This window comes from Rutidosis leptorrhynchoides, chromosome 11 (assembly GCF_046630445.1).
Source record: "Rutidosis leptorrhynchoides isolate AG116_Rl617_1_P2 chromosome 11, CSIRO_AGI_Rlap_v1, whole genome shotgun sequence".
In the NCBI taxonomy this organism is placed as follows: domain Eukaryota; kingdom Viridiplantae; phylum Streptophyta; class Magnoliopsida; order Asterales; family Asteraceae; genus Rutidosis; species Rutidosis leptorrhynchoides.
This window is the reverse complement of record NC_092343.1, coordinates 158,892,844-158,920,691: the sequence shown is the minus strand read 5'-3', so window position 1 is coordinate 158,920,691 and position 27,848 is coordinate 158,892,844. Positions and strand designations below refer to the sequence as shown.

Genomic DNA, 27,848 nt, shown 5'->3' with positions numbered 1-27,848 from the left:
TTTGCAAAGTACGAATGATGTTATCTGAAAAGTTTCTTGTACATCGATGATGAAAGTGTAAAATCAAATATATACTTGATTTATTATGAATTGGAATTTGTTGAATTGCGACAGAGATTGTAGTTAACGCTGGTTAAGTTGCGCCCGAAGGTTGTACATTATTGCATATTTGTAATATGAATTAACCGAGTAGTTAAGATTCACACACAATAGCTTAGCACGGAAAGATTTATTTCAAAATATATATATATATATATATATATATATATATATATATATATATATATATATATATATATATATACATACATACATATAATTTCTTTACAGGGAATGAGTTAATTCTTCATAACTCGTTGATACAATATACACGTTATTGATTCGTAATGATGTCCACAGTGATTCTTGAATTGACGGAGTTTGTGATGTTATCGGTGTTGTTGATTCGGATGTTGACTGTACTGACGATGCTGGTAACGCTGACGGTACTGTTGATGCTGTTGGTAAAGCAAGTTTAGCTTGTTAATCACACACCATTTTTGTCAGGGTTTCTACTCTTCCTTCTATCATTTTAGTTCGCTTAACTGATTTATGGTTAGGGCTAGATTAGATAATCTCTAAGACTTTAGAGATTACATAATCGCCGCGGAATGTTTCTCCAATGAAGTTATGAATTAATACTTCGTCAGTTATTGTTGTTGGTACTACTTGGTATCTATGGTGCGTATGACGTTGATGCTCATGGAACAGATTGTGAAGTTGAGGTTTACGAGGCGGTTGTCGTTGGAGGTGGTAATGGTACTGATGGCGTTGATGATGGTGGTACTGGTTATGCTGCTGATGCTGCTGCTGGTGTTTGTAATCTCCACACCATATTCTCCAAAGCCACTACCCGAGCGCGAAGCTCATTGACTTCTTCTATTACACCGGGGTGATTGTCAGTTCGGACGAACGGATAAATAAAATCTAAAATTTGATGTAATATATAATCGTGACGAGATACTCTGGAAATGAGTGAGAACATAGTATTTCGGACAGGTTTGCCGGTAAGTGCTTCAGGTTCTTCGTCAAGAGGTCAATGTGGTGGATGGAGGGGATCACCTTCTTCTTGTCTCCAATGATTGAGGAGGCTACGAACCCATCCTCAATTCATCCAGAATAGGTGATGACTGATTGGTTGATCTATTCCGGTCACACTGCTTTCGGAGCTTGAATGGGATTCCATTTTGGAATCCGAGTGACTTGAACTGATTTTGGCTAACGGATGGTATTCTAATTACATGGAATATATATATATATAGATCAAAAGATTTCGTAGATTACAGAGGACTTTGCGGGATAAGTCAGGCAAAGTTTAAAGTAACAGATACGATAAGATATGATTTAGCAGATATGCTAATATATGAATTTTTGTCTATACACTATTCAGGCAATCAATGTAGCAAGACGTGTCTTAGACTAAAAATGATAAGCAGGTAATTTCCTGAGGATGATAAGTAGTTAATTTTCGACACAAAATGATAAGCAAAACTTTTGACATGCAGACACGGTCGAAGTCCAGACTCACTAATGCATCCTATAGACTTATCAGTTAGACACACTAATGCAGACCTGGTTCGCTAAGACCACCGCTCTGATACCAACTGAAAGGACCCGTTCATATACATTATAAACGATTCACAATAGTTGATTACATTACGATGTATTTGAACTCTATATGATACATTTTACAAACATTGCATTTGTTTTTAAAAGACAATCTTTCTTTACATCGAAAATTGACAGGCATGCATACCATTTCATAATATCCACTATCCAACTATAAATTGATTTAATAATAATCTTTGATGAACTCAATGACTCGGATGCAACGTTCTTCGAAATATGCTATGAAAGACTCCAAGTAATATCTTTAAAATGAGCAAATGCACAGCGAAAGATTTCTTTAACACCTGAGAATAAACATGCTTTAAGTGTCAACCAAAAGGTTGGTGAGTTCATTAGTTTATCATAATCATTTATTTCCATCATTTTAATAGACCACAAGAATTTCATTTCCAGTTCTCATAAATATACGTCCCATGCATAGAGACAAAAATAATCATTCATATGGTGAACATCTGGTAACCGGCATTAACTAGATACATATAAGAATATCCCCTATCATTCCGGGATCCTCCTTCGGACATGATATAAATTTCGAAGTACTAAAGCATCCAGTACTTTGGATGGGGTTTGTTAGGCCCAATAGATCTATCTTTAGGATTCGCGTCAATTAGGGTGTCTGTTCCCTAATTCTTAGATTACCAGACTTTAATAAAAAGGGGCATATTCGATTTCGATAATTCAACCATAGAATGTAGTTTCAATTACTTGTGTCTATTTCGTCAAACATTTATAAAAGCGCATGTATTCTCAGTCCCAAAAATATAAAGGGTAAAAAGGCAAATGAAACTCACCATACTGTATTTCGTAGTAAAAATACATATAACGTCATTGAACAAGTGCAAGGTTGACCTCGGATTCACGAACCTAAATTAATTATATATATTTATGTGTTGGTCAATATTTGTCTAACAAATTAGGTCAAGTCATAGTGTACCACAATCCTAATGCTCGAGACTAATATGCAAAAGTCAACAAAAGTAAATTTGACTCAAAATAATTTTCAAAAATCTATACATGATTAATATATAGTTTAAATATCGTCGTTTTATATTTTTAAATATTTTTAAAAGATTTATTAGAGTAAATAATATAATTTATTTATTAATAAATAAAATTTTATATTAAATTTATATAATAAAATATACTTTTATATATATTAAGTAATAAAATTTATAGGGTTCATTTAATATCATAAAGATAATATGATATGTATTATTAAAGTAAGTTATTACACGTAGTAAAATATGTTTGATCACATATTTATTTGATAAAATAATATCTATAATGTTAGTAAGTAAAAGTTGTATTATTTTGTAATAATAATAATTATTATAAAAATATCAATATTTATAATTACTAAGATGACATTATGATAAAACGATAATTCTAATTATGATAACTTTAATATTTACAATAATTTTTAATATTATCTTTAAAATAATAATTCTATTTAAAATAATAATAATAATGATATTTTATAGTAACAATGACATTTCTATTAAAATGATAATTTTTGTTAAAATGATAGTTTTAATACTAACGATACTTTTAATGATAATAGTAATGATAAAAATAATAAGAACGATAATTTTATCTAAATCAATATCTTATAATATTTTAATTTCATCATGATACTCTTACCCATTATTTCCTAATCGTTTCGTTTAATAGCTTTTAATCGTCTTTTATATCGTGTTCATAATAATGATAATAATAGTAATCAAAATAATTAGTTGTTACAAATATTTGTTTTAATTACACTAATATTAATAATGATAGTTACTATAACATTATTAACGATAATACTAATAATTATCTTAATGATAATATAGTAATAATAATAATAACAATAACAATAACCATTTTTAAATAATGATATATATAATAATAATGATAATAATAATAATAATACCAATAATAATAATATTTGGATAATAATAATAATAATAATACTAATTATAACTTTAACGATAATAACGATAGTAATAATAAAAAAATAACATTTTTTAATGATAAATCCCTTTTATTGATAAAGATAATAATAATGATAATAATAAGATAAAACTAGAACGATGATAAAAACGACGATAATAATAATCATTTTTAATAAAAATATCGAAAATTCAATTGATTATAACTTCTAATCCGTTCATCGAAACCATTCGATATCTAAAGGAAAAGTTCTTAATTTTTCGCTAGCTTTCCAAGGACATGCATATCTTATACCTTATCTCAACCGCAAGTGTAACTAATTCAAGATTCAACCTAACCTGTCTAAGGGCAATATCAAAAGTACAAGCATGCATAATCCTAAATACTCGAGCACTAGTCAGGGATACACTATTAGTATGTAAAAGTTAAATTATGAGTACTCACATATCAATATTGAGATTCAATATTGCAGGAAAGGTACGTAGACGCAACGGAAATGATAAACACTAGTTTTGACCTCACGAGCATACCCATGAACCATACTCAATCTCCTCCATAGCTATAACCCATAATTTTCTTAATCCTATCCCACTCGAAAAACAATTTCGAAATCACTCGGACAGCACTCCGTCGTAATATTTTATGTATACTTATAATATCTTGAAATAATACGGAGTAAATATATATATGTAAATCGATTGAGAGAGTTTAGAGAAAAAATATTTTCAAGTTTCTATGAAATAATGAAACCTATTGAATTCTATTTATAATAGATTTTTGAATTATTAAAGTGAATTATTAAAGTATGAATTATTAAAGTGAATTATTAAAGTATGAATTATTAAAGTGAATTATTAAAGTATGAATTATTAAAGTGAATTATTAAAGTTAAAGTAAAGTAAAAATAAAGTAAAGGTAAAGTTTAAGTATATTAAAAGTATAAAACTATGTACGTATAATACGCTTATAAATATATATAATATTAATTTAAATCGTTATATATATTTAATAAAATAAAATATAAATATCATTATCTTTATCATACTAGTTAAGTAATGAGTTGTCAAAAGTGATTCTAGATATTTATAAAAGTTATATACGTTTTAATAATAAAGTTCTTTTTAAACTGAAAACGTTTTTGTACGTTTGAAACTAAATAGATCAATCGAGTCTTTATGAGATTCAATTTTCCACTATCCTTTGTCTAGTTCTCAATGATTGACAATTTGTTCTTATTTATAAATCACTTTACCATTTTCTGAATATTGTTAAAATGGAAAGATTTCTCAAATCAACGTGGGCCTTTCAACAGAGACATGTAATCATAATTCAATATATCTGATAATTTAATCATTTGATCTTATCTTCTAATTCCATTGATAAACATTTTAAAACGGATACAATCATATAAAGTATTTAATCTAATATTTTATTTACGTTTCAAGTTATAATATATATACACATATACATATATAATCATATTCGTTTAATGGTTCGTGAATCGTTGGAACTTGGTCGAGGTTGAATGAATGTATGAACATAGTTTAAAATTCTTTAAATTTAACTTAACAAATATTGCTTATCGTGTCGGAAACATATAAAGATTAAAGTTTAAATTTGGTTGGAAATTTCCCGGTTGTCACAACGACTTCCTTCAAATACAGTCGTGCTAACTTCTCCATCTTGTCATCTTCTCTTATTGGCAGGAAGTGTGCTGACTTGGTGAGACGATCAACTATTACCCAAATAGTATCATAACCACTTGCAGTCCTTGGCAATTTAGTAATGAAATCCATGGTAATGTTTTCCCATTTCCATTTCGGGATTTTTGGTTGTTGTAGTAGACCTGATGGTTTCTGATGTTCAGCTTTAACCTTAGAACACGTCAAATATTCCCCTACATATTAAGCAATATCGGCTTTCATACCTGGCCACCAAAAATGTTTCTTAAGATCCTTGTACATCTTCCCCGTTCCAGGATGTATTGAGTATCTGGTTTTATGAGCTTCTCTAAGTACCATTTCTCTCATATCTCCAAATTTTGGTACCCAAATTCTGTCAGCCCTATACCGGGTTCCATCTTCTCGAATATTAAGATGCTTCTCCGATCCTTTGGGTATTTCATCCTTTAAATTTCCCTCTTTTAAAACTCTTTGTTGCGCCTCCTTTATTTGAATAGTAAGGTTAGTGTGAATCATTATATTCATAGATTTTACTCGAATGAGTTATCTGTCCTTTCTGCTCAAGGCGTCAGCTACCATATTTGCCTTCCCCGGGTGGTAACGAATCTCAAAGTCGTAATCATTCAACAATTCAATCCACCTACGCTGCCTCATATTCAGTTGTTTCTGATTAAATATGTGTTGAAGACTTTTGTGGTCGGTATATATAATACTTTTAACCCCATATAAGTAGTGCCTCCAAGTCTTTAATGCAAAAACAACCGCGCCTAATTCCAAATCATGCGTCGTATAATTTTGCTCGTGAATCTTCAATTGTCTCGACGCATAAGCAATCACCTTCATCCGTTGCATTAATACACAACCGAGACCTTGCTTTGATGCGTCACAAAAAATCACAAAATCATCATTCCCTTCAGGCAATGACAATATAGGTGCCGTAGTTAGCTTTTTTTTCAATAATTGAAACGCCTTCTCTTGTTCATCCTTCCATTCAAATTTCTTCCCTTTATGCGTTAATGCGGTCAAGGGTTTTGCTATTTTGGAGAAATCTTGGATGAATCTTCTGTAGTAACCAACCAATCCTAAAAATTGACGTATATACTTCGGAGTTTTTGGGGTTTCCCACTTTTCAACGGTTTCGATCTTTGCCGGGTCCACCTGGATACCTTCTTTGTTCACTATGTGACCGAGGAATTGAACTTCTTCCAACCAAAATGCACACTTTGAAAACTTAGCGTACAGTTTTTCTTTCCTCAATACTTCTAGCACTTTTCTCAAATGTTCTTCGTGCTCTTGATCATTCTTTGAGTAAATAAGTATGTCATCGATGAAAACAATGACAAACTTGTCAAGATATGGCCCACACACTCGGTTCATAAGGTCTATGAACACAGCTGGTGCGTTAGTCAATCCAAACGGCATAACCATAAACTCGTAACGACCATAACGCGTCCTAAAAGTAGTTTTTGGAATATCATCCTCCTTTACTCGCATTTGATGATATCCAGAACGTAAATCGATCTTCGAATAAACCGACGAGCCTTGTAGTTGATCAAATAAGTCGTCAATTATCGGCAGTGGATAACGGTTTTTGATGGTAAGTTTGTTCAACTCTCTGTAGTCAATACACAACCTAAATGTACCATCCTTCTTCTTGACAAACAAAACAGGAGCTCCCCATGGTGATGTGCTTGGTCGAATGAAACCACGTTCTAATAGTTCTTGCAGTTGGCTTTGCAGTTCTTTCATCTCGCTGGGTGCGAGTCTATAAGGAGCACGAGCTATTGGTGCAGCTCCTGGTACAAGATCTATTTGAAATTCAACAGATCGATGCGGAGGTAGTCCCGATAATTCTTTCGGAAATACATCGGGAAATTATTTTGTGACGGGAACATCATTGATGCTCTTTTCTTCAGTTTATACTTTCTCAACGTGTGCTAGAACAGCATAGCAACCTTTTCTTATTAGTTTTTGTGCCTTCAAATTACTAATAAGATGTAGTTTCGTGTTGGCCTTTTCTCCGTACACCATTAAGGGTTCTCCTTCTTCTCGTACAATGCGAATTTTATTTTTATAACATACGATCTCTGCTTTCACCTTCTTCAGCCAGTCCATGCCAACTATTACATCAAAACTCCCTAACTCTACTGGTATCAAATCAATCTTAAATATTTCGCTACCCAGTTTAATTTCTCGATTCCGGCATATATAATCTGCTGAAATTAATTTACCGTTTGCTAATTCGAGTAAAAATTTACTATCCAATAGCGTCAATAGACAACTTAATTTAGCACAAAAATCTCTACTCATATAGCTTCTATCAGCACCCGAATCAAATAAAACGTAAGTAGATTTATTGTCAATAAGAAACGTACCCATAACAAGCATCGGGTCTTCCTGTGCCTCTGCCGCATTAATATTGAAAACTCTTCCACGGCCTTGTCCATTCGTGTTCTCCTGGTTCGGGCAATTTCTAATAATGTGGCCCGGTTTTCCACATTTATAACAAACTACATTGGCATAACTTGCTTCGACACTACTTGCTCCGCCATTACTCGTACCGACACCATTTGTTCCTTTCGTTCTGTTAACCCCTGGTCCGTAGACCTCACACTTCACCGCGCTATGACCATTTCTTTTACACTTGTTGCAAAATTTGTTGCAGAATCCCGAGTGATACTTTTCACACCTTTGGCATAGCTGCTTCTGATTGTTGTTGTTGTTGCGGTTGTTATTGTTGTTGGGATGATTGTTGTAGTTGATGTTGTTCTTGTTGTTGTTGTCATTGTTGTTGGGCCGTTTGTTGTAGTTACGATTGATGTTGCGATTGTTGGGATAGTTGTTGCGATTATTGTTGTAATTGCTGTTGTTGTTGTTGTATTGGTGATTCTTATCACCGTTTTCCTCCCACTTTCTTTTAACTTGCTTCACATTGGCCTCTTCAGCTGCCTGTTCTTTAATTCTTTCATCAATCTGGTTTAATAGTTTGTGAGCCATTCTACATTCTTGTTGTATGGAGGCGGGCTCGTGTGAACTTATATCTTCTTGGATTCTTTCCGGTAATCCTTTCACAAATGCGTCGATCTTCTCTTCCTCATCTTCGAACGCTCTCGGACACAATAGGCACAATTCTGTGAATGGTCTTTCGTACGTGGTAATATCAAATCCTTGGGTTCGTAACCCTCTAAGTTCTGTCTTGAGCTTATTGACCTCGGTTCTGGGACGGTACTTCTCGTTCATCAAGTGCTTGAATGCTGACCACGGTAGTGTGTAAGCATCATCTTGTCCCACTTGCTCTAGATAGGTATTCCACCATGTTAACGCAGTACCTGTGAAGGTATGCGTAGCATACTTCACTTTGTCCTCTTCAGTACACTTACTTATGGCAAACACCGATTCGACCTTCTCGGTCCACCGTTTCAATCTGATCGGTCCTTCGGTTCCATCAAATTCCAAAGGTTTGCAGGCAGTGAATTCTTTGTAGGTGCATCCTACACGATTTCTTGCGCCGTTAGCTGCATTGCTAGATTCGGAGTTATTGTTGGTATGTAGCGCAGCCTGTACTGCGTCTATGTTTGAAGCAAGAAAGGCACGGAATTCCTCTTCGCTCATATTCAAGGTGTGTCGAGTAGTCGGTGGCATTTCCTTCAAAATAATCAAATGAAACGGGTTAATCATATAGAATATCAAGAGTAGTCAATAGTATTTCGTAGCGTAATATGAACTTATTTATAAAAGCTCTTTCTTCATATTAGCGTTTTATACTCTTTAATTCGGGTAGTACCTACCCGTTAAGTTCATACTCAGTAGCTAACATACCATTTCAGCTACTACAATTCTATATGAAAAACTAATCACAAAAAAAAAAAATCATATTCAAACCTTTATACAATAACTTGCAAACTTACAATACCGTTTTTTTTTTTTTACATATAGCATGAAATATAGCACATAAAACTTTGATACAAAGTAGTTGCGAAGATAATTCTAGTTAATAAATAAGGCGTTCATCAAAGGCAATAAAGACACGTAATTCATACGTCCAGAAACAAGTCATGCATTCTGGTTTTACTAATACCACTTCCCATCCTTAGTTTGGTGGAACATAACCGTTGTGACCGATAGTAAGACAATGTGTTGTAACTTCGTCAAAAGGATGAAGGTTATGTAATGACCAACAGTCTCGTAATAACCTAAAAACCTCATTTCTTACCCCAATTACCGACTCCGTCACTTGTGGGAACGTTTTGTTTAATAGTTGTAGCCCGATGTTCTTGTTCTCACTTTGGTGAGAAGCGAACATTTCTAACCCGTAAGTATAACATGCTTCTTTATGTTGCATGTTAGCCGCTTTTTCTAAATCACGAAGTCCTATATTCGGATATATTGAGTCAAAATAATTTCTTAACCCGTTGCGTAAAATAGCATTTGAGTTCCCCGCAATATATGCGTCAAAGTAAACACATCGTAACTTATGGATTTCCCAATGTGATATCCCCCATCTTTTGAACGAAAGCCTTTTATAAATCAAGGCATTCTTGGAACGTTCTTCGAATGTCTTACAAACTGATCTCGCCTTAAATAGTTGTGCCGAGGAATTCTGACCGACTCTAGACAAGATTTCATCAATCATGTCTCCGGGTAGGTCTCTTAAAATATTGGGTTGTCTATCCATTTTGTGTTCTTATACTGTAAAATAGACAAGAGTTAGATTCATAAAAAAAATACATATTAATACAAGCAATTTTTACATATGTCATAAAGCATAAGCACACTATATTAAATATATTACACCACACGAATACAACTATCTTATTCCGACTCGCTCGTTTCTTCTTCTTCGGTTTTGGTTCATTTTGCCAAGTTTCTAGGGATATATGATGTTCCCCTAATACGATCCGTCGTTTTCCACATTGGTTTAGAAAACCCTGGTGGTTTAGAGGTTCCCGGGTTATTGTCACAACTTAAGAAATACGGGTGTTGACGATACATATAAAGTTCATCCGGTTTGGAATCAAATTTCTCTATTTTTATGCCCTTTACCTTATTGTTCTCTTTTGCCTTATTAAATTGTGTTGGGGTAATTTCTATAACATCATCGGAATCCTTGTCGGGGTCCGATTCATCGGAGAATTGGTAATCCTCCCAATACTTTGCTTCCTTGGCGGAAACACCATTGACCATAATTAACTTTGGTCGGTTGGTTGAGGATTTTCTTCTACTTAACCGTTTTATTATTTCACCCACTAGTTCTATTTCTTCTTCCGGTTCCGATTCTTCTTCCGGTTCCGATTCTTCTTTCGGTTCCGACTCTTCTTCCGGTTCCTCTTCGGGAACTTGTGAATCAGTCCACGAATCATTCCAATTTACATTTGACTCTTCATTATTATTAGGTGAGTCAATGGGACTTGTTCTAGAGGTAGACATCTATCACATAATATCAAAAACGTTAAGAGATTAATATATCACATAATATTCACATGTTAAAAATATATAGTTTCCAACAATAATGTTAAGTAATCATTTTTAAAGAAAATGCGGTCGAAGTCCAGACTCACTAATGCATACTACAAACTCGATAAGACACACTAATGCAAATTTTCTGGTTCTCTAAGACCAATGCTCTGATACCAACTGAAATGTCCCGTTCATATTGATTATAAATGTTCCATATTAATTGATTTCGTTGCGAGGTTTTGACCTCTATATAAGACGTTTTTCAAAGACTGCATTCATTTTTAAAACAACCATAACCTTCATTTCATCAATAAAGGTTTCAAAAGCATTACGTAGATTATCAAATAATGATAATCTAAAATATACTGTTTACACACGACCATTACATAATGGTTTACAATAGAAATATATTACATCGACATATGTTTCTTGAATGCAGTTTTTACACAATATCATACAAACATGGACTCCAAATCTTGTCCTTATTTTAGTATGCAACAGCGGAAGCTCTTAGTATTCACCTGAGAATAAACATGCTTTAAACGTCAACAAAAATGTTGGTGAGTTATAGGTTTAACCTACATATATCAAATCGTAACAATAGACCACAAGTTTTCATATTTCAATATACATCCCATACATAGAGATAAAAATCATTCATATGGTGAACACCTGGTAACTGACATTAACAAGATGTATATATAGGAATATCCCCATCATTCCGGGACACCCTTCGGATATGATATAAATTTCGAAGTACTAAAGCATCTGGTACTTTGGATGGGGTTTGTTAGGCCCAATAGATCTATCTTTAGGATTCGCGTCAATTAGGGTGTCTGTTCCCTAATTCTTAGATTACCAGACTTAATAAAAAGGGGCATATTCGATTTCGATAATTCGACCATAGAATGTAGTTTCACGTACTTGTGTCTATTTTGTAAATCATTTATAAAACCTGCATGTATTCTCATCCCAAAAATATTAGATTTTAAAAGTGGGACTATAACTAACTTTCACAGATTTTTACTTCGTCGGGAAGTAAGACTTGGCCACTGGTCGATTCATGAACCTATAACAAATATGTACATATATATCAAAGTATATTCAAAATATATTTACAACACTTTTAATACATTTTGATGTTTTAAGTTTATTAAGTCAGCTGTCCTCGTTAGTAACCTACAACTAGTTGTCCAACGTTAGATGTACTGAAAAAAATTTATATATATTATCTTGAATCAATCCATGACCCAGTGTATACACGTCTCAGGCTAGATCACAACTCAAAGTATATATATTTTTGGAATCAACATCAACCCTGTATAGCTAACTCACACATTACTGCATATAGAGTGTCTATGGTTGTTCCAAATAATATATACACATGGGTCGATGTGATATGTCAAAACACTTGGATACTTGTCTATGGTATCCCAAGATTACATAATATATTAGAATACATGTATAATACAATATAAGTTAGCTAGGATATGATTAATATAGATTTGTTACCAATTTTCACGTTGCTACAACAAGAAAAATTATCCAATCTTGTTTTACCCATAACTTCTTCATTTTATATCCGTTTTGAGTGAATCAAGTTGCTGTGGTTTCATATTGAACTCTATTTTATGAATCTAAATAGAAAAATTATAGGTTTATTGTCAGAAATATAAGTTACAAGTCATTTTTGTAAAGGTAGTCATTTCAGTCGAAAGAACGACGTCTAGATGACCATTTTAGAAAACATACTTCCACTTTGAGTTTAACCATGATTTTTGGATATAGTTTCATGTTCATAAGAAAAATCATTTTCCCAGAAGAACAACTTTTAAATCAAAGTTTATCATAGTTTTTAATTAACTAACCCAAAACAGCCCGCGGTGTTACTACGACGGCGTATGTCCGGTTTTACAGTGTTCTTGTGTTTCCAGGTTTTAAATCATTAAGTTAGCATATCATATAGATATAGAACATGTGTTTAGTTGATTTTAAAAGTCAAGTTAGAAGGATTAACTTTTGTTTGCGAACAAGTTTAGAATTAACTAAACTATGTTCTAGTGATTACAAGTTTAAACCTTCGAATAAGATAGCTTTATATGTATGAATCGAATGATGTTATGAACATCATTACTACCTTAAGTTTTCTGGATAAAGCTACTTGAAATGAGAAAAATGGATCTAGCTTCAAAGGATCCTTGGATGGCTTGAAAGTTCTTGAAGCAGAATCATGACACGAAAACAAGTTCAAGTAAGATTTCCATTCGAAATAAGATTGTTATAGTTATAGAAATTGAATCAAAGTTTGAATATGAGTATTAACTTGTATTAGAAAGATATCTTACTATAAATAAGAAAGATTTCTTGAGGTTGGATGATCACTCTACAAGATTGGAAGTAAGCTAGCAAACTTGGAAGTATTCTTGATTTTATGAAACTAGAACTTGTAGAATTTATGAAGAACACTTAGAACTTGAAGATAAAACTTGAGAGAGATTAATTAGATGAAGAAAATTGAAGAATGAAAGTGTTTGTAGGTGTTTTTGGTCGTTGGTATATGGATTAGATATAAAGGATGTGTAATTTTGTTTACATGTAAATAAGTCATGAATGATTACTCATATTTTTGTAATTTTATGAGATATTTCATGCTAGTTGCCAAATGATGGTTCCCACATGTGTTAGGTGACTCACATGGGATACTAAGAGCTGATCATTGGAGTGTATATACCAATAGTACATACATCTAAAAGCTGTGTATTGTACGAGTATGAATACGGGTGCATACGAGTAGAATTGTTGATGAAACTGAACGAGGATGTAATTGTATGCATTTTTGTTAAGTAGAAGTATTTTGATAAGTGTCTTGAAGTCTTTCAAAAGTTTATGAATACATATTAAAACACTACATGTATATACATTATAACTGAGTCGTTAAGTCATTGTTAGTCGTTACATGTAAGTGTTGTTTTGAAACCTTTAGGTTAACGATCTTGTTAAATGTTGTTAACCCATTGTTTATTAAATCAAATGAGATGTTAAATTATTACATTATCATGATATCATGATCTATTAATATATCTTAATATGATATATATATACATTAAATGTCATTACAACTATAATCGTTACATATATGTCTCGTTTCAAAATCATTAAGTCAGTAGTCTTGTTTTTACATATGTAGTTCATTGTTAATATACTTAATGATATGTTTACTTATCATAATATCATGTTAACTATATATATATATCCATATATATGTCATCATATAGTTTTTACAAGTTTTAACGTTCGTGAATCGCCGGTCAACTTGGGTGGTCAATTGTCTATATGAAACCTATTTCAATTAATCAAGTCTTAACAAGTTTAATTGCTTAACATGTTGGAAACATTTAATCATGTAAATATCAATTTCATTTAATATATAAAAACATGGAAAAGTTCGGGTCACTACATGAAGTTGGTCAAAAAGAAATCGGGAGTACCGATTTGGTTTTAGAAACGAATAGCAAGATTGATACGATTCGGGATCATTTGAAAAAGGCGCAAGATAGACAAAAGTCGTATGCCGACAAGCGTAGACGAATGATCGAATTTCAAGAAGAGGACATGGTGATGCTTAAGGTTTCGCCATGGAAAGGTGTTATTCGCTTTCGAAAACGGGGAAAGTTAGCTCCTCGGTTTATTGGGCCATTTAAAATTTTAGCTAATGTTGGTGAAGTTGCGTATCGTTTGGAATTACCCGAAGAGCTTGCGGGGATCCATAATACATTTCATGTTTCCCATCTCCGTAAGTGTCTTACGGACGAGTCTTCATGGGTGCCACTAGACGAGATTGAGCTAAATAATAAGTTAGAGTATATTGAGGAACCGATTGCCATACTCGATGAGAAGGTCAAAAGGTTGAGGCATAAAGTGGTTAGGATTTTAAAGTTCAATGGCGTCGTAGTAAAGGTTCCGAGTTTACTTGGGAGCCCGAAGAATTCGTGTTAGTTTATCTTCCCTCTTGTCATGCGGCTTGGATCGCGAGGACGCGCTCCGATTCAAGTGGGGGAGAGTTGTAAGACCCTAATCAGTATTTTACAGCAGTGTAATTATGTTACATAAGGTATGGGCACTTTTGTAGAATTAAACCAAAGTCAGATTCTGCCCAGCTCTTTGTGTGAGCCGCGCACATGTAGTGGTGTGCGCCGCGCACTGCTACTGTTGACGAATTCTAGCTTTTGTTTAAAAGATTAAATAAGGGGTAATCCTTTCTTTTCACATGGGGACGAGTTAGGGCTGTAAAGGCCAGCTTGGATGGTGGTTGAAGGCATATTCAACACTCCACCAACCTTATCATCTCTCCCATTCAATTCTAGAGTGAGAAACCCTTTAAGTGAGAGTGAAGCATCGAGGTGTTAAGATGCCACTCGAGGTGAAGCATCGAGGTGTTAAGATGCCACCTAGGAGTGAAGTGTCGAGGTGTTAAGACGCCACTCCATAATAAATGGTGAAGTGTCGAGGTGTTAAGACGCCACCCGAGGGTGAAGTATCGAGGTGTTAAGATGCCACCCGGGGGTTAGTGATACGAGGTGCTAAGTACACTAATGGATGTTGTGAACTCCGATGGCCTTTCGCGGGCACCATTCCCTTTTACGATTGGTTAACCATGGTTATTGTGTTGTAAGCGAAAGCATACTATATTGTTCGAGTTATATATATATATATATATATATATATATATATATATATATATATATATATATATATATATATATATATATATATATATATATATATATATATATATATATATATATATATATATATATATATATTATGCGATTGTTATGCTAGCTTTTGGTATTGGAGGTTGGTAGCCTCGTATTGATGATAAGCTAATTGTGTTGCTAGTATGTATGCGGTATGTGTATGAGTATTTGCAAGTAGGTATATTATATATGTATGTGTATAATTATTGCATTCAGTAAGCTTTAGCTTACCCTCTCGTTGTTTATCTTTTTATAGGCTCCGGCGTGGACAAGGGTAAGGGCATTCGATTGGATTAGAGATCCCGTTTATTGTTTAGGGGACGCTTTTGGAATGTGATAGCTTTTGGAGTTTGGCCGAGATTTGGGTAGTTTAACTCCAAACACCAAGCTCATAGTGTCGTTTCGAATTTAAACTAGTGTGGTCGAAACTCAAACTTTTGTATGAAACTCGTAAAAAGGCTGATGTGGGCCCCGTTTTGTAAAACTCATTTTATGTTTGGATCATATGAGTTTTCATATTAGAACATGTTGTGAAAAGCGTTTCGTCTAATTATGTCGGGAAGTGGGTGATCTTTATTTGAAAATTGACCAAATCGGACATCAGGCTGCCAGGCCCTATGCACGCCGCGCACAGGAAGGGTTGCGCGCCGCGCACCCTGCCTGGACAGGCCTGCTTCAAATTTTTTTTTTTAAGGTCTGTTTTCGGTTGTATAATGGGTCGGGTTGTTACAGTGTACCAATAAATTGGCATTGATTAGTTACCATGTGTAGAATTTGTGCTTTGTTCTCATAATCTGGTGCATTAACGTGTGGTTGAGCAATTGCGTAACTTTTGGTTAGTGCGTGTAGCTCTCATTCGATCTTCCATACTTAGAGGTTCCCGATTTTCCATGATTGGATTTGTTGAATCTGAATCACTAGAGGATTCTAATTTAATGGTTTGTTCCTCGACAATCTCTGTTTGAATGATTGGTGGTTCCGGAGGAAAGATTAATGGTTCAGGATCTCTGAATTGTCCTTGACTATCCTCCGGGTTCTCAATTGTGAGGTCGGGTTCAAAAAATGGATTATCGGAAATTTGATTTGGAGTACTTGGTCGACTAGATGATGATTCTAAGGAAAAATCAACGGCGACAATATTGGCTAGATGTCTTGATCGAGTTACAGGTGGTGAACGTATGAAAGGTGGTGAACGTTTTGCTGGGTGCATTCACAGAATATCCTATTAGTTATACAAATAAGAAAAATTATATAAGTTATCAAATTAATAGACTTTTCTGATTTTGCTCACGTTTCGAATAGCCAAAAGATGCAGCAGGTAGCCAGGACTAGGGGTGTTCATAATATCTGAATCCGAATCCGTAATCCGAATAATCCGAAAATCCGATCCGAAAATATCTGAAAAATCGGATATTCGGATTTTCGGATATCCGAAAATAGGATATCCGATTTTTCAGATTCGGGTTTCAGATAGCATTTTTCAAAATTTTCGGATATTCGGATATCCGATATCCGAAAATATATATATTAATAATTAATTAATATATATAAATATAAGTTTATTATAATTATACTAGGGAAATGGGCTGTCAATTACAATGGGGCAAATTGAGTACAGTGCAAAAGGTAGAAGAAAAAACTCTAGATCTAAATATTTCTCTCTATCTGAGTCACATCTTCATCTCATCTTCAGTCGTTATCTTCAACCTTAGATCTAAGATTACATAAGAAGATGTGGATGAATCGATCTACAAGTGGGAAAGAGAAAACAACTTCCTGCTTCCATACATCAAAAAGTTTCGTGGAATCTCTAGTCAACAAAAGGAAGTTAATTAACTTGTTGTTTTGCTGGAAGTCATTACATTAAGATCACTTTAATTTTACCAATAAAGTACTGTTTTTTCCTATTGTTCTAGAGATGGTGATGTGTAGTTTCTAACCTTATTTTATTATTTATCATTCGGTTCATATGTCTGTCTGTAGTTAGTTCCTAGCTGGTCTAAGGCAAATTTCAATGTAAATATTGCATTTCATGTATATATTTGTTAGTATTTCCAACAAAGTTTTCTTTTAAAAAAAATCGGATATTTGGATAACCCGATATTCGAATCCGAAATTTCGGATATCCGAATTTCGGATATCCGAAATTTCGGATTCGGATATCGGATGGCCAAAACCACTATCCGAAATTTCGGATATCCTAAATTTGGATATCCGAATTTTTGGATATCCGGTTTTAAACACCCCTAGCCAGGACCCTTTAAATCGGAAGCCCACAAATAGCTACTAACAAATCCAACTATTATTAAGAACCAGAAAATTTGGATGTCTATTAATTTAACCGCTTAAAATAATTTTTTCCTTTGAAATTTTAGAGAAGAAATAGAAAATTCTATGTCCTAAAAGCTAGAGCGTCGAAATGAAAAAGAAAAAGTGCGTCGAAAAATAAAGGTCGAAATATAATAAGAAAGTAGCGCGTCGAAAATTAAAAACGGATTCTAAACGAAAAACGGCAATTACTTAAAAGTATACTAAAATTTTAACACGGCGTCGCAAAATTCTAAGGCACCTAAATCTTAGTCTAAAGAAAAAGCACTTAAGGGATTTTACGGCAAATCCTAAAAATCTAAAAGTATAAAAATAACTATGGCAAAACTAAACTTAATACTAAAAGTTGCGACTATAGTCTAAAAAACTAAAGGTAATAAAACTTAAAATAAACACATTTTTTTAATTTTATGGACAAAATCTTAAAAATATATTTTTTAATTAATTTTTTAAAATTTTTTTTAAAAATTTTATTTTTATATTTTTAAAAAAATTTTTTTTAACGATTTTAATATTTTTTTTAAAATTTTTTTTCTTTTTGAAAATTTTTTTTTAAGATTTTAATTTGTTTTTTAAAAATTTTTTTCTTTTTTTTATGAAATTAATAATTTTTTTATTTTAAAAAAAAAAAATTTTTTTTTAAAATTTTTTTGTTAAGGATTTTAAATTTTTTTTCTTTTTTTTACGAAATTAATAATTTTTTTAAATTATTATTTTTTTACGTTTTAATATTTTTTTTAAATTTTTAAATATTTTTTTTAAAATTTTTTATTTTATTTTTTAAAAAAAGAGATTTTTTTTTATTATTTTTATTATTTTTTTTAAATTTTTATTTATTTTTCAATTTTATTTTATTTTATTTTTATATTTTATTTTTTTTAGATAACCACGAGTTCCCCGGCAGCGGCGACAAAAACTTGATGTTAAAGCGAAGGTGTACGAAATATATTATTATTTTAATATGAATACGATACAATCCACACAAGTTTTATTTAATTTACGGATGAGATATACCTAAACCTTGCTATAACACTTATAGGCAGTGTACCTAATCGTAGAGTAGTTTAGCTTTTAGTAAGTCCGGTTCGTTCCACAGGGAGCTAGTGATTACGTACTATATTTTTAACAACTATATTTATACAAATATATATATATATATATATATATATATATATATATATATATATATATATATATATATATATATATATATAGATAGTAATAATAATATATAAAGGGGGTTTTATCGTTTAATGACTGGTTTGTCGATTTTATATTTTTAAGGGTAAAGATAAATGACAATAATTAAAGTGCGTAAAATAAATAAATGACGATAAATAAAATAACAATAAATAAAATTGCGATAGAATATGAAATAAAAGAAATATGCTTATTTAAACTTCCGTAATCATGATGTTTGACGTTTGATTTTAATTAATTGTTACCTGGGTTAATTGTCCTTTGTCCTGGTTTATTTGATACCTATCTGGTTTTTGTCCATAATAGTCCATCAGTCATAAATATAAAGTGCGAGTGTCCTCGTCAAATTACCCTTATACTCGAAGTCAAATATTCCCACTAATTAAGGATTTAAACTGTGACGCAGTTATCACTTCTGTCAACAATTACACCAGTTATCACTGTATGTAATCCTCCCCTGTTTTGATTAGATATGAATATTAATTTAACCACTTGATCAGTTTGAATAATCAATTACCCAACCCGAATAATTAATTAAATGATTATAATAGATTCCATATGAACGTCACTAAATAGGACAGCCATAATCATTATTAATTATTAGGTTAATTAATTTGAAGATAGGTTCGACAGACTCCAATGAGTTGTCACTCAATTAGACAATACCCCCCATCTATTAATAGTCAATAGTCCAATTTCCACAAGTGTCGGTCTTTTGCCCAAACCTTAATTATGGTCCAAAGTTCAATAACCCCGTCTTAATATTTAGTCAAACATCACGATTACTTCGACTTAAATAAGCATAATAATAACTTAGTTACGAGACATTAATTTAAAAAGGAAGAACATAACTTACAGTGATTATTTTCTCGTAGCGTTACACGGACAGAGTTCCGACTTTAAAACCCGTAAAACATTTCTTACAATAACCCAATTATTATTAATCTTAATTTAAACTTAAAATTATAAATATAAATTACATATAGGGAGAAAGAAACAAATTGAGGTTTGTCCATTGTTTGCATCCGTAGCATCTATTTATAGCAATATGAAATGCACTGTGGGCTGCTTGAAAATTAGCTGGATGTTGATGTTTGTTGGAAGTATTTGCAATTTGTTGATTTCAATCTTTCAATCCTCCGTGATTGATTATTTATATATTTATATTATATTTATTATTATATTATTATTATTATGATGAATTATTTAAATATTATATTATATTCTTGAGCATAATTGACTTGTAATTTTAACCCCGTTGAGTCGTACGTTGATAGTTGGTTCATGTCTCAGTTCCGGATTTTCGAACGCCTTTTCGTATGCTTAGCTATCTTGTACTTTATGTTTCTCGGCTTGTACTCTTGTCATTTTTAGACGTTATTCATCAATAAATTGAATCACTTGGAGTGTAACTTGTACGTTTGAGCATTTTGGACGTTCTCGTCTTTCAAATCTTCATTTTTGACTTTAAATCTTCATTTTTGACTTTAAATCTTCATTTTTGAGCGATTTTCGTCTTTCGTCTTCGCAATTATTTATTTAAACTATTACAACTAAAAATAAGGAAATTACAATAAAAAACATTACATTTTGGAATGATATTGCGTCTAAATATATGATAATTTTAGGCAATATCAAAATTCAATCTGTGTCTCGTGTCGAGTTGTACGTGTAGCAAGTAGTAATACGATATGTCTTGAGGCGACTCCCAAGTCTTTGGGTATGGCTAAGCATCAGTAGAAGACACTCTGACCTTGTGAAAGGAGATGCCTTCCCGACTTCTCCAATGCCTAAAAGTGTTAGGGACCTAAGTCCAGAAGTGTCATTAGATCGTCGAGTAGTGGTGAAGAATGAAAGAGATTAGTGACGGTCATGAAAGCGTACGGGATACGAGTCAACTTGTGGAAACTGAATAACCTTCTAATGTTCATATGTTGTACGTGGCTAATTAGGGTGAGCTCGAGGTGCGGTTACTCCGACAAAGTCCTCACATATCTCCTCCTCCGAGGATCAACTTTAGTGGGCGTGTAATCCGAGGGGTACTCCTCCTAGATTGCGTGAAGTAATGTTTCGATCTCTGGAACGATGGAACGGTAGTAACAGGTGGATTACAATACTAGTCCGTAGGGTTAGACGAGTGGAAAAAGGGTTCAGAAAAACATCTGAACTAGGAAAGATAAATTCTCCAAGTCGGTACAGCGAATAGCAGACATGTAGCGAGAACGTAATCAGGAATAATAACTACAGCAGCCTAGATCATCTACAACAGTACATAGCATGGCAATAATAACAGTATCAAATAGAAGTATCATGCAAAAAGCAGATAGTAGCATGCAGTAGCGAGAATAAGCAGTAGCATACATCAAGATCATATAGCAGTAAAAGTAAGCAGTAGCATGCAGCAGTTCTGCAGAAACAAGTAAACGAGCAAGTTGTAGATTAGTCCTATTAGCGAATCCTACTATACTCGGTCAAGACTCACTAATGCAACCTAATTCCCTACAACCAATGCTCTGATACCAAATGTGACGCCCCGTACAAAACCATCATGTACGAATTGTCAACAATAGGTCCATTACACGGTATAATACTACATGCTGTTTTAAAAAAAAGTTTTGCATTCAGGAAAGGATAACATTTTACAAAAGATGACGTGACACAAAGGTCGTTACAAAGCCATTTTTCAAAATAACATAAGTTGCGAATGCAAAATAAAAGTTCCATGATTGAGACGTCTCTAAGTAATGCAGCGGAAGTCTAACACAGTGAGTCTGTAACAGCAAGTCTATACACCAAGACTATAACAACAAGTCTAACAGCGGAAGCAACAATGTCTAAGCACTTGAGAAATACATGCTTAAAATGTCAACACGAATATTGGTGAGCTATAGTTTGTTTGTAATCAATAATGTAATGAAGACCACGAGATTTCAGTGCTTCAACCAGCAATTCAAATCAGTATGATAAAGTATATGTTTATCCGTGGGCACCCGGTAACTAACTTAACGTAATAGTAATACCCCCTAAAAGTACACTTGGCGAGTGCGTATGTCCTCGAAGTATCAAACACCTGTTAAATGCTAGCGCGACTAGCCCGAGTGGGGATGTCAAACCCTATGGATCCATATCTAATATTCGCGTTCACCGGTTCAAAAACCAATGATTAAACGTTACCGTGCTAAGGGGAATCTTTGTGCCATTATATCACCCACACATATATAAAGTTTAAGTACTCGTGTCTAGTATGTAAAACATAAAAAGCGCATGTATTCTCAGTCCCAAAAATAGTTAAAGTAAAAAAAGGAGCTATAACTCACAGTGAATAAGCAGTAAAAGTCGATATGAAAAGTATGGAGGTAGTAAGTCGGTCCAAAAGGTCGTCAACCTAAGTCAAAGGTCACTAAGTCAGTATGTTGTCCCAAAAGGTTTAAAAGTACGTAAGTAAAGTCCTAGACATCATCATCGTCATCATCATTCATAAAAGATAAAGTAAGTTTTCAAAAAGAAAAGCGATCGAAACAAAAGGCTGATTTCGGACAGCTGCTACGACCTCTATACAAAACGAAAAGACGCGTGGTCAGTGGCCAAGGCTCTGTATGTGAGTCCTCTAACCGCTTTCCAATTTTCAGAACCTAACTCGTCTTCGTTTGACCGTGGTGACGGTTTAAGTGCGAGTAGGTCAGAATTTTCAGCACGTCGTTACAAAGGCGTAGTGACTTTCGGAAGGCTATAAATCCTAAACCGTATATCGGATTTAGGCGAGGCCTAAATGAAAAGTTATCTACTCGAAACAAACTATCTGAAAACTGATTTTCTAGAAGTCCAGGAGTCAGATCAGACCCCAAAAAACAGCAAACAAGTGCTTCGGTGGGTTTCATGGTGCTTGATGCTCATCACGGTTCTCATCATTGATGCGTGTAAGCTTCACGTGTACAAATCTTTGATGTTTTAGCATCACTTTGACCAAGTTTCAACCATCAACACATAACTAAGAGTAAAATCTATCATTCTACAAGTTTTGAACATCAAGATTGCCTCTTTATTGCATAAACCTAATAAAGCTTCAACATTTGTCCTTTTTACACAAGTTTATGCATCTTCATCATATGTGATGATGAATACTTGATCTTTATCATCACAAAAAACAAAAAAAAAGTTCCAAGTAAGTGAGATCTACAATAATAACTTAGATCTCAAGTATTAAGAAAACCCTTAGCTAGAAAGCTTGGATCTTTACAAGATTAATGAGACCATAAGATAGAAAGCTAAGATCTAATGAAAGTAATGAGACCATAAGCTAAAAAGCTAAGATCTTTAACAAAATAATGAAACCCTAAGCTAGAAAGCTTGGATCTTTAGTGTTCTTGAAGTTCCTTAAAGAAAAAGACTAGATCTTCAAGTTACATGAAGATCATAAACACAAGTTTTGATCTTTATAACCAAATAAAGAAATCATAAGCTAGATCTTACAAGTAAATGAAGATTCAAAGCTAGAAAGCTTGAATCTTTCATGTTCTTGAAGGATTCAAACCCAAGTTTGAATCTACAAGATATAACAAGATCAAAAGCTAAAAAGCTAGATCCTTTAAATGATGATGATGATGTCGTGGATATGGAGGGAAAAAGAAGAGAAAGAAAATTTAAAACTTACAAGTTTTAGAGTGAGAAAGACTAGAGAGAGAATTAGAGAGTAAGTGTGTGTAATTTGTGAATGAAATCAAGTGTGAAATGTGAGGAATTAGCATGGTATTTATAGGAGGTGATGGGGTGGTATGGTGGTGGTGGCCGTGGGGTTTAGGGGGACAAGGGGGACAAACTTTTGCTTTTTGGTTAATGGTTGTCTAAAGTTGGTGCTTATGTTGGGATCCCATGCCACAATTGTGATTATGGTTAACAAAAATGCTAGTATGTTCCCTCTAATAAATAGACATTTGTCTTACATTTATATGGGTCATAAACTTATTAAAATTGGGCTAATTAAATAGTCCATCAACTAGAGTAGGGTGGGTTTGAGTCCAACAAGGTAGAAAGTCCAACAAGACTAACTAGTGAGCATAAGTAAATTACTAAGCGTAATTAAGCAACCAATAAACCAAGTAATTATTATTAGAAAATAACAATTAGTATTACGTAGTTATAATATCCCAATTATGACCAAAGTTAAACGTGTATCAAGTACATAGCTCGTTTCAAACGACAAGTGACACTAACGGTCGTATAAGCATTCGGGGATCAAGTTAAGTGATTACACACTTAATAGCACGTTGTGTTGGTTAAGATTCAAAACATAATATTCAAAAGTTAATCACTTTGTTTTGATGATGACACACAAGAACCTAGTAATTAATCATTTGTAGGATGACATGAGTTCATGAGCCTAAACTATCTCTAGCAAAAGACCAATACTTAAGTAATTATCTTGGGAAAAATACTACACGGCTGCACCACGATCGACCATGACACCAACCGTGTTTGTCCTGCACCAACGAGTTCAAGCTTTTCTTAAACTGTAAACCTACGGCTGACTTCATGGATGACCACAGCCCGACCGCAGTTTTCTCTGTTACCAATCTTGACCAAATAAAGTTTGACTAGTTCCCGGCATCTATAATTTACAAAACCTTTTTTAACATGCTTATAATAGTTGCCCTCTTTGATCTAAAAAGAGTTTTGAACCAAAAGATGTTAATTTTCACTAATCACACCTAATGACATCTTAATGACACTTTAAGCTTGATTTAGACTAAAACACTCAAGTGTCATATCTCCTTACCCCAATACATAGTATCATTTAAACATAATAATAATGGTCATTAAAGTCCCACTTAAAGAGTTGCTCCACCATTAGCTCTATGTATCATTATTTGTATAAGAATGTAATTAGTTCAAGTCTAGTCAAGATATAACAAGAATCATTGTGTTCAAACTAGATTCAAACTAGTTCATTTAAGTTGTAACAATGTTCTAAAGGGCAAGATACTCCCATAAGCTAAATGACAAGTAATTAAGAAAGGTTGATGAAGCTTTTGGAAGATAATGGTTTGTCAAGAGACAAAAATCTGCAATTACCTCTTTTGGTAATCAATGACAAATGGTCAAAGATTGAAGACTCTCTTCTTTAGAGGACATATCAACTTCCAAGCTTATGTCCAAAACATAAAGGGTAATGAGGATAATTTTCAGAAGTAATTGGCCTCTAGTTGCAGCTATTCAACAAAGGAAAATGATAATTTTCAAAAGACAAAAACGGCCATAAGAATCAGATGTCAGAGGTACACGGTCGAACCACGGTCGACCGTGCAGTGAGCCGTATGACTTCCAGGCAAATTTATATTTCCTATAAAAGCCAAGCCTTGAAGCATTTGAAGACTCACCTCTTGCACTCATATTTTCTCATACTTACTGATATCATTCTTATACTCAATTTGTAATCTTTTAGAGTGATTCTAGCAAGAGTACTTGTAAGCTTAAAGTTTTAAGTTTACTTGTAAACTATCTTCTTAAAGGTATCTAGAGGATAGTTGTGTTTTCACTAGGATAAGTTCATTGGGATCTTGTGGTAAGAGCTATAGGTGTTTATGAAGTCTTCAAAGGGACGTAAGAGTTCACAAGGTGCGGCTTATCGAAGTACTAGTGTTGTATCCGGACACTCCACCGAGTTTGGAGTATCATAGTGAAGAAAAATTTCAATTCGTAGAATTGAGGAGTGGATTAAGGAAGATTAGTTAACATCTTCCCGAACCACTATAAATCGTTGTGTTTGTTCTCTCTTCCCTTATCTTTTACTTACAATTTAACATATATTTGTGTTTCTAGCATTATTAGAGAACAAACATTTCAAATCACACTATATCAAGTTCAAGTTCAACAAAACGCTAAAGAAATTTTTTAAAAATCGACTAAGTAACTATTCACCCCCCTCTAGTTACTTACAATTGGTATCAGAGCGGTTGCTCTAAACGTTTTGTCAAAAATTACTAATTTGAAATAAAAACTAATTTTTGCAAATCTTAGAGTTTAAGATCATGGAACAAAAATTTGAGAACTTGAACTATAGTGAAGGATGTTCCATGTAAAGACCTCCACTTCTTGAAAGTGAAGGATTTTGCTATTGGAAGCATCGATTTGAAACGTATGTCCATTCCAAAGATATAGACTATTGGAACATTATTACTAAAGGTGATCATGTTGAATTTAAGGTTAGTGATGATAAGAAAACTAAAATATATATACCCGACGAAGAATGGACTAAGGAACATAAGATAGAAGTAGGAAAAAACTATGAGGCTAAAATGACCATTTTTAATGCATTGCCTAGAAAAGAATATGAGAGGGTTTTTATTATGGTAGTGCTAAGAAAATTTGGGATAGTATCATGGTTACTCATCTTGAAAACCCATAAGTCATAGAAAATAAAGTAGAATTGCTTATAACTAAATATGAACAATTTGCTATTAAAGATTATGAAAAAAATAGATAGTGCCTACACTAGATTTAACAATATTTGTTCAAGTTTGAAAGCTCTAGGTACAACTTACATGGATAAGCAATATGTTCGTAAGTTCTTAAGGGCTCTACCATCAAGATGGAGACCAAAGGTGACGGCAATTGACGAATCAAAGAATGCGAAAAAGCTAACTCTAGATGAACTCATTGGAAATCTCAAAGTACATGAGGTCATCCTAGATAAAGATGATGGGTTAGAAAAGGTCAAGAGAGAAAAGAACAAGTCAATCGCTCTAAAGGCTAAGATTCATGATGAATATGACATTGATGATGACGATGATGATATTCTCAATGATGATGAGCAACTCGCATTTATTGTTCGCTCATTTAAGAAATTTTATCGAAGACCAGGAAACCAAGTTCGCCCTCCGATGGAACAAAGGAAAGACGCCATTCGATCCCGAGAAAAATTTTGTACGAAAATGTTTTGGGTATGGTGATCCAAATCACTTAATAAGTGAATGTCCTAAAAGAAAGAATGAAAAGGCCTTTCTTGGAGGTGCGTGAGATTATGAAGAAAATGACACTCAAGAAGAAGGAAAGGAAACGTGTCTCATGGCCATTGACATGCCAAGTGATGACGACAAAGGATCACAAGTCGGACAAACCGACAATGAGGTGCTTGGAAATTTCTTTGAGTTTAGTATTGACAACTTTGCTAAATTGTGTACCTTGAGTAGTAAAGTAAGTGACAAAAACACAAGTCTAAAGGAAGAAAATAACTTGCTTAGGTTAGAAATCTTACAACTTAAAGAAAGAATATCTAACTCACGAGAATGTCTTACATGTGATGACTTAAAACATGAAAACTATGCCTTGAACAAAACTAACAAACTACTTGAAAATAAAATTAAGTTTTCAAAATATGACGGGAGTAGTAAAGTGTTACAAAATATTTTAAGTGTTCAAAAATCAACAAATGACAAACAAGGGCTAGGATACAAGGAAAATACTCTTAAAACAAAATCATCCAAACATAAGCGAATATTGTTTGTTAGACCTCAAGTAGTAGAAACACCAAAACCAAAGGCCTTCATAACCAATCAAGTTAAGACCAGAGGAAAAGAAATCAAATCATTTGCAAAAAATTCTTCAAGAAAAATGATTAATCAAAACTCTAAAAATAGAGTCAAACTAAAAAGAACAACAAAATTAAAATTGTTAAGAAATGGGTTAGAGTAGGAATCTTTAATGCTAATCATCTCGGACCCAACAAACATTGGGTACCAAAGTTATTGATTAATCAAATGTAGGTTTGTCTCAATGGTGTTGTACAAAATGAAGAATGGATAATTGATAGCGGATGTACAACACACAT

The 27,848-nt window shown here is 33.3% G+C and overlaps 1 protein-coding gene across 1 annotated transcript in view; it reads left to right on the top strand.

Annotated features, from left to right (window-relative positions):
- Positions 1 to 26,970, top strand: part of LOC139875122 (uncharacterized) — a 52,140-nt gene extending 25,170 nt beyond the window's left edge. The window contains exon 2 of the mRNA XM_071862486.1: positions 26,610 to 26,970. Coding sequence (XP_071718587.1) covers positions 26,610 to 26,970 — 361 coding nt within the window. The remainder of the gene's footprint in view (positions 1 to 26,609) is intronic.
- The last annotated feature ends 878 nt before the right edge of the window (positions 26,971 to 27,848 follow it).